This window comes from Haliaeetus leucocephalus, unplaced genomic scaffold (genome assembly GCF_000737465.1).
Source record: "Haliaeetus leucocephalus isolate CR32 unplaced genomic scaffold, Haliaeetus_leucocephalus-4.0 Scaffold915, whole genome shotgun sequence".
In the NCBI taxonomy this organism is placed as follows: Eukaryota; Metazoa; Chordata; class Aves; order Accipitriformes; family Accipitridae; genus Haliaeetus; species Haliaeetus leucocephalus.
The window spans coordinates 689,018-698,073 of record NW_010973351.1 but is presented as its reverse complement, the minus strand read 5'-3'; the positions used below and the strand labels follow the sequence as shown (position 1 = coordinate 698,073).

General features: G+C 38.3%; 1 protein-coding gene across 1 annotated transcript in view; it reads left to right on the top strand.

Annotated features, from left to right (window-relative positions):
* The first annotated feature begins 898 nt into the window (after positions 1 to 898).
* Positions 899 to 9,056, top strand: part of GABBR2 (gamma-aminobutyric acid (GABA) B receptor, 2) — a 383,598-nt gene continuing 375,440 nt past the window's right edge. The window contains exons 1-2 of the mRNA XM_010583585.1: positions 899 to 949; positions 1,344 to 1,481. Of these exons, the coding sequence (XP_010581887.1) occupies positions 899 to 949; positions 1,344 to 1,481 (189 nt within the window). The remainder of the gene's footprint in view (positions 950 to 1,343; positions 1,482 to 9,056) is intronic.

Sequence of the window (9,056 nt, the reverse complement as noted above, 5' to 3'; positions counted from 1 at the left end):
TGCAGTAAAAATCTGTATCTGTTTGAATAAGTGGGAGCAATAATTCTATTCTTGCAGATAGAATGCAAATAGAATAATTTTTCTTTTAGCATATTAATTCAGTAAGGAGATTAATATAAGCTTGCAAACTTCTTAGTCAAAATCTTTATTCTATCCACAGAATGCAATACAATTACTACTTGGATTCTGATAGTAAATGAACTGTTTTATTGAATTGTCATAATGAAATATTGGAGGCTGGTTCTTATAAAGACTATATTTGAGGAAGACTTTGTAGAGGAGGCAAAAGAGGGCAGAAAATTTTGTTGCAAAAAGAGAGATAAAGAAGTGGCTGCTGGTGAAGCAGTGGCAGCTACCATTATAGCCTGGTGGCACTCCTGAATTCCAGTATGGTTTGGAATCAAATTCTTAACTTCAGATACATAATTTATTAATACTCCGCTGCAAGCTCAGGAATTAAGCTATGACTACATAAGATTATTATGAATGATCGATACTACTCTATTCAAGGATTGATATAGCTTTTGCAATACTGATTAGCATCACTCTTTGTTTCTTAGGTTTCAGTCCTAGTCTCAGTTTATGGTAAAATTCTTTACACCTGCATTAATGATCAAACTAATTATCAGAGAAGCCCAGAACAAGTCAGGTTAGAAGGGACCTCAGAAGGTCATTTAGTCCAGTCTTCTGCTCAAAGCAGGGTGAGCTATGAGAGCAGAACAATTAATTCTTAGTGCTTTTAAAGAACTTCCTTTTGATATTTTTTGAAGACTTTATGTTGTCCTTCTAAATAACAGGCACTCTACTATATATTTTTTGCACAGAATACTGAGGTTGGACCTTAAGGAGAGGTTACGTAGGAGTCTTAAGTAGAGACAGAACTTTCTTTACAGACACCATGAGTAGTGTCAAACTTTCCTCCAACTATGGAAGTCCTGCTGACATCCGGGTGTGTTACATTCCAAATTTTGCTTTGGGAAATGGTAGCTCTGAATGTAGAAAAGGTGTCAGTGAACCATTTTTTGTTGGTTTTTTTTTTTATTCTTTGTCAGATGGTGGTACCAAAATTCAGATGTTGCAGCTTTGGCTTGGAAGGAAGACGTGAGGGGTTTTGAGCGATGTAGGGAGGGCTTTTCCTATTCTTTTACTGTAGCACATTTAGGGGTCCAGAACAGAGTGCTCCAGTTTTTCACGTTTGGGTCTTAAAATGTTATATATTGTACAATTTTTACATCGGTGCAACCTCTGATTTTTTTTCCTGCCCAGTAGTTTATTTCTTAGTTGACTATGTTGTTTGTGACATTGAATATTGCCTCTTTTTTTTTCCTTTTTTTTTTCCCCAGTGCGACAATGCAAAAGGACTCAAAGCCTTCTATGATGCAATAAAATATGGACCTAATCATCTGATGGTTTTTGGTGGTGTGTGTGCAACAGTTACTTCTATCATTGCTGAATCTCTAAAGGGATGGAATTTGGTTCAGGTAAGGCATGGATTGGAATATATTCAAATGCTGACTATCTTGTATCTCTGCATCTTTTGTTTTTAATTTGAAAAGCATCAAATACTAAGTTTCTAAGCTTAACATTTTGTGTAATTAGTGTATCTCAGTTTTGAAGGTCAATGAATTTGTGTGTAAAGAACGACAGTTACTTCTATATAGTACTAGATTTTAAGGCTTGGCATTGTGCTTAAAACACTTCTGAGCATGGGGCAGCAGTCGTGTGTCTCAGTAGGTTAATTAAATAAAATTAATGTAATGTGTCTCAAAAAGAAACCTAAATGAAATGAAGTTCAGTCACGGTAGGTGAGCAAATCTAGGGCTTATCCAAAGTTAGAAGAAACAACTTGTCAGGCCTTAAATTATGGTACACTGGGGTCTTTACTTGGTCTCTACCCAGTCATAATGCAATAATTCCTATTGACTTTAAAAGTATTGGAAGTGCATAAATTGTAAGTAGTAAGTGTGTATGTATCTCAGTATTTGGCTCACAAAGCACATTTATTCCCAGCTATTCTTCTTTCTGACTTTCTCAAAGGTCAAGTTTGTGGAAAGGTTCCCTCTGCTGAGGAATCACAGTTTATTAATACTGATCTTTAAAATGCAGATGATAACAGCATGATTTTCTTCATTTCTTAAATAGTCTGTCCAGTGATGATCTTTGGATTGATGGCTGTTCATGCAAGGTAGCCAGCCAGTTTTGCTTTTCAGATGTGGAAATGCCCTGGCTTCCTACTCGATAGTCATATTGCCCAAAGATAAGTTTGTATAACTTTTATTAAAATAAACAAAACATTCTATAGCAAAATAATAATATATAACAATTACCTGAGGTTTCAGTTACAGATTCCTCTTTTCTGCCTGGAATACTCACTGAGATTAGTGCAGAATGAACAAATGAGGCATAATTTAAGTTTGTGAAGGTGCTGATGATCAGAGTACAAATGGGAAAATCTTAGGAGAATAATTAAAGTAGCTTGTTAACTGTGTTTGCAATGCTTGTCATATCAGATCTTTTTTTCTTATGCTTCAGGATTTTTTCTGATGTGAAAAACATCAATTCCACTATGGAAACAAAATAGAAGTGTATCTCTAGGCAGAATGGAGAAAGCAACAGAAAGCTTGAAACTGCCATGTAACGCTCTCTCTTAAAAATGGCCTAGTCCACAGCCTATAATGAAGTATGTGGCTGGAGCTCTTTTTTTTTTTTTTTTTTTTTTTTGAATTTGTCACATGGAACTTCCAGATGATGTAGGATGTTTTAAGGCATTGGATTTCATTGTGCTAAATCCTTTTCATTCGCAGTCAAGTTCTGCCTACCAAGGTCTGAAAATCAATTTGTTAATGAAGTTGCTCAGTCAATAAGAAAGGGCAATTAGAAAGCTTCTATTTGCTTTTAAATGCCTGAATTTGTCAATATATGAAGCATTGCTACCAGACAGCATCTATGTCTTTGTATTTAACCACTACAGCTGTGACTGTCTTAAGCATTATTAACGATATCAGTATATCAAGGGATTCTTTGCTGCTTGGGCTTAGTATCCTGCAGGCACTAGATAAATCCTCACATGGTGTAACTCCACTTCGTGTCAGGTTTTTGTATGTTGATTGACTGAATGATGAAAGAACGCAAATGACAGCATGGCTGGGAAGCGTGGCAAGGCTTAGTGAGTGGCATAGCAGCAATGGAAACAGTCTAAATACAGTTTGTAAAAGTGTCATGTCATACGGTGACAGCAATATGTGTATCTGCAAATCAGCAGAGGTAGCACGTATAAGATAGTGGGGAAATGGAGTACAAATCCTTCCACTCCTCAGGATCCACTGTCGTGAGCATCTTTGATTAAAAGCATAACTTGAATAAAAGGAATAGATAGAAATCTGTAGTTCTCGGAAGTAGAGCAACAATGTTCAGCCTGATAAAATACAAGACTGTCCTCCCTCAAAACTTGAAACTTCACCTCAAGGAATTGCAGCAAACTCACATAAATAGTTATATGAATTTGTCATCACGATCACAAAATGATGCAGTCAGGAAGAGAGAAAGCAGCATGCAGGCAAAAACTGACCTGACATTGTGTTATCGAATAGAGGTTTTGCATTTGGATGTCTGACTCCATCGCTTTGTCCCTGTGCAGGCAGTCAGGAAAAGAGAGCTCTTAACCCTAGCAGGAACATTTGATTTGATTTACACAGGTGTCCTGTGGTGGAGCAAAGTGATGACTGTCTTCTGTGCAAGAGAAATGCAGGATGATACTGATAGTACTGGGAGGAATCGGGAAGAAAAGAAGAATGACAGACTATAACAACTGAAAAATTGCTTTCCTTCGCAAATACAGTATGAGGCTGGCTGCCTGCAAAAGTTTTCTGAAAGCCTTTTAGCCCTGAATTCCCAGTTTCTGGGTGACTGCTTTTCATCAGTTTGGGGGAATTTTTCTTTTCTGCCTCTTCCCCATACTCTACAATAAAAAGTCTCCAAAAACAAACAATGAAATAAGAGGCAAAGAGTACAAATGTGCTGGAAATTACCATGTTGCATTTGCTACTCAGGCAACATGATAGTGGTGACGAGAGGGGAAAAAAGGAAATAAATTTTTGCAAGGCAGCTTTAGTTTCTACTCTCCTTGCTGTATGCTGTTGATAATGATAACTGTCTTTTTGACTTAATTGGTTAATTCAGGTCACTGATGGCCAATCCAACAATGTCAAATAGGGAAGACTATCAGAAGTTGAGAGTCCCAGTCTGAAGGTGACTTGCCTTATTTTCTGTACCATACCTAAACAGAGGGGACTTTTCCTCCCCCATCTTGACAAATTTTGATTTACTTATGATCAACAACAGAAAGGGAGATTCTGTTCTCAGTTGGCTGCCTTCTACTGCGGGCTGATTTAATTATCTCTCAGTGTAACAAAATTAATGATTTTTTAATGGAGTGTTTTGTACCTGTGGAAAGAGCAAGGTGTTTTAGTCTGCAAACACTTAAGTCATCCTTAAGGACCTTCACTGAGGTATGCTAGGTGACACAACCTGCAAACTCTTTTCTGAGCACATGTTCTTAGTAGGACAGATGCAGACACCCATTCTTTAGCTTTTCAAATGAAAAGCTTCCCCGTGAGTAATCTCTGTGTGCCAGCAGCCCTTACTTTGTTGAGACAGTCTGAGCACGGGCTGGAGGCTGCACGTGCGGCTTTGATCTCCAGGCTGTGGTGTGGAATCTGTTTGAACCTTTGGTATTTTGGTTAAAAAGTGCCGATAATATTCTGTGCATCTCACAGTGGGTCATAAAGGCATGAAGGTATAATACTGGGTAGTTGCTGTGCTGTAGGGGGAATATTTCGAGGTCAAATTCTACCGGATTCATCTTATCCCCGTTCCCTTTCAACGTGTATTCAAGGCAATTAAACAGAGTGAAGAAGAATCACTAATAGTATCTACAATATATTGCAAAAGACCAGCCGTGTATTTTTATCTTGTACACTAAAGCATTCCTGCTAGTATCCAGGTAGTGCAAAACAGAGGAGATGATAGTTTGCAATTCAGTCTTTCTCTTCTATTTCAGGATATCCATCAACTGTTTACCTCTCCATGTGAATTTCTTTCAGTGGCAAAAACATTGAATTTGTATAGATCGCTGTTTCTCCTATTTTCCATTGTCATCTCTTTTCTGATTGCCATATTAACGTAAACACTTACCCAGGATGAGGATTTTCACCAGACTGGTCATCTCTCTTAATTTGTGGAACTTTCTCCGTTTTGGAGATTTGTCTTTTTCTCCCATTGTGCTGTCTTAGAGCCTGCTTTGTTTACAATTTCCTTTAACTCTGGAAATAAGCCTCTGCCAGAAACAAAGTATAAATGTTAGTGCTTCCTTGGAATATCTTCTGTTTCTACATATTTAATGTAATCTAGTCATAATTGCCAGCTTCTAGGCAAGTAACTGCTACAGGTGATCCAGTGATTAGATTGTCATGACATTCAAAACAGAGAAACCTTGTTTTGGATTCAGCATCTTATATTGGAAGGTTTTCGAAGAAAATTATAGCTACTTTAATCATGATGTATTACTCGCTTTGTGGGCATATTAATACTGGGCAAGTTCACGTGTTAGAAAGGGATGTTAGAAAGGGAAAACTCATTTAGTTCTCTAGCTCATGTAGTTGAGTGTTAAAGAGCCTACCCTGAGATTTGTTTTATTATCCCAGAGATCCATAGGTATTCAAGATCCCATCTCTGAATTACCAGAAAGACTGCTGGTGTTCAAGAAAATCAGTGATTCTAGCTTTTGGTTTCCTTCTGAAACAAGGCTGAAGTAATTGCATTGTCAGTTCCTCCTAACAATTTCTGACCACTAGCCAATTGCAACCAAATTTTAACAAAGGATTTCCCAAAGATTATTAGTTTCTATGCATTTCTATGAAAATGAGCTGTGGAGGGATCCAAATCGATGAAGGAAAGGCTGCAGCGTGAGCAGAGAGAAGTTGGAGCCAGCCATGGCATGTGGTGCTCCTTGTCCAGCTGCTGTTTATGGGAAGGGGACTGATGGCATTGGGAAGAGATTTTAAAAAGCAGCAGAAAGAAAGTTAAGAAAATGCGGAGAGGGGGTGAAGCCCAGAAAGATATGAAGTGGGAGCTGGGGTGTGTGTGTTTGTGTGTGTGCGTAGCAGCCTAGGACACACGTATCTATAGGAAACGAGGCTTTATTAGCTGGCTCTGTTACTCGTCAAAATTCTTGTTATTACAGAATTTCACAACTATATGCAGGTAATAACTGGTGGTTTTTAACACTTAAGTAATGCGAGTCATCACAGAGGTTTCTATACTGGCCACTGAATCAAATTTCTTCTTGTTAATAGCTGAATTTTCTAAATCCTCATGCTTGTTACCCAGAGCTCTGGCATGGGTACTTAAACATTTTATAAAAAATGCATTTTTGTTTTTGTTTGGGTTTTTTTACATTCCTTGCCACATTTGTTCCAGTACAGTGAGTTTGTTCTACTTTTGCCTTCACTGCACAATTTCCACATATTATTAGTTTGAGCAATGAAAAGGGCATTTAAACTAGTCTTTGGCTAAGAAGATTAGCTACTTCTATCTACGAGATGCAGGCAGCCCCACTTGAACAGGTCTTTCTCCCACTGGAATATGACCCAATGCACCACAAAACTAGAGTCTTCAGCTTCTTGGCCCACAATTCACCATCATAATCCCCCCCCCCCCCCGCTCTCCTATTTTATCTCCTGGGATTAGAGGGATTTTTATAAACTTTCTGTACTTGTGTTGTACTTTTAATAGGCAAAATGTGTGAGGGGAAACACCTCTTGCAATCTTAATATATAAGTGCAAACCTGATGACATTCTGGTCTTGCTTTCGGGAGTTAGCTGAGCACATGAGGAAGTTTTGCTCGCTTCGCCGTAGGAATGCCTGGGAGCTCCTGAGCAGGAAGAAAACACAGCAGGACTGACCTTCAGGCGGAATTTCATGTGAAGTTTCTCCTCATTTGAGAGAAGCTCTGGTGAATTTAGAGGGAGACAGACCTTTTAGTTCTGCAAATCCTCCCCTTGATACAAGCTGCCAGCAGGAGCTCTGCCGTTATTGATGTGGCCCTCCCGAAGTTCTGTGGTTGCTGCTGGGGAAGAAAATGCAGGGGGAGTGGAAAGAGATCAGCGGTACCATATCTCCTAATTAGACTGGGTCTCTCCATGTGTGGACGGATGCATACATGCACAAGGTAGAACAGACTAGTAGGAAAGTCGTTGTATATTCACCCTTAAACTTAGAGAAATGAATGTTGCAGTGCAGCTGGGGAGACTAGTCTAGGGCAGAAGAATTAATTGGGTGACAAAAGTTCTTTCACAGTGATAAAAATGCTGACCCTGATTCCTAGTGCATTATTTCAGTTGTACCCCAGGGGAGACATTAGCATTACATTGCTGTTAATAGCAGAAATTTTGTCCACAAAGTTTAAATCGAAAATTTCAGAAAATTTCCAGGCTGAGGTATGGTAGGAAATGCATATCCTATATTCCAAATGCACTACAAGATTTAGCAGGACCTTCCTTTCCTTTCTTTCTGTCTTCTGCCTAAATGTATGAAATTGATTTATATGGCTTAACTTGGCTTTCCTTCAGTTTGAAATTGGCTTCTATCCAGTATTCACTTTATTTAAATATGATTAGCTGTTCTTTTTCATCTTGTTTCTCTTGTATTTCTACTGTTGGAGAAAATAGCAAAACTACAGTATACAGTCTACTTTGCCTTTGATCTAACATCAGCAAGTTCAGTTCATTACATAAAGTGTGAATAAACGTATTTTAATATGGCTCTGGAGTTAGGTCAAAGCTGTCGAAGACTGAACCTGTATATTTATTCTAACTATGATCTGCGTGTTCTGACAGAAAAAAAGAAAAGCTTTTTTTATTATTTTTTTCTGCTTTAGCTGTTTTTCTATAATCATTCATTCGCTTCTGTTTAGTGTTGGATAAATAATATGGAATGAATGAGTGATGCACTAGGGAACAGTCCCAGACTGGAAAGACAAGGGTGTCACTTTGCTGTGCAGTATATTTTGGGTTTGGGAAAACACATTTATTTCTGAACAAATATATATTCCCTCTCCTGAATGGTGTCTTGAAGAAAAATAAAACACACAAAACCCCAAAACAAAACTAAAAACCCCAAACCGTAGCATAACATACAAGCATTGATGTTTTTTCCAAACACAGAGCCTCGTGTTTTAATGCTAGCTCATTTTTTTGCTAAGGTAAGGTGTTTAAAATATCCAGATTAATTTATTATCAGAATAAATAATGGCTGTGTGTTTGGGATTTTGGGGGATTTTTTTTTCCCTGTGTAATTTTTATCAATGTTCTGTCTCACTGCTTATATTCTTCCCCCTATACCCATTTTGTTTATTTCTATAAAAGGGGGTTGGAGTCTTTTTTGGTGTGGATTTTGCAGCCTCTCAGCTAGCATAGACCTGCCAGGTAGAATCTTACTCAGCTACCAAAATATTTCAGTATTGCACCTTACAGCTATTGCTGCAGCTTCCTTCAGGGCTATAAAAGGTATTCCTTCATGTCCCCCCAGGCTGGTTTATTACTATTTGCTGCTGCTTTTTCTGGAGGTGGTCTTGAGAAGTAGATGGGTACCTTTGTTTGCAATTTCTTCCTTCTCTCCTTCTCCCTGTCCCAATATGAAAGGGAGACTTAAGGTTTACTTATTTGGGAAATCACTTGTGGTTTGGCATCTTCGCTATGCTGAATGAGGAGGACTGTGATATACACTGATTTCTTTTTCAGATTTGAGACTTTTTTTTTTCTTTTTTTGGCACATTTTCTAGTACCTTGTCTGATGTCTCTTTTCTGTATGGTCCAACCCACTGGACAGTAGTGCTGCTGAATTTCCTTCTAGCCCATAGCTGGTCAGCATGTCTCCTCTTGAATTCCTCTGGGAAATGTCATACTATTTGTGGGGATATACCTGTGTGACACTAACACCCCATTAATGATAATCTGTGATTCTATTCACAGTTCTGCCAGGCCAAAGAATCATCTTT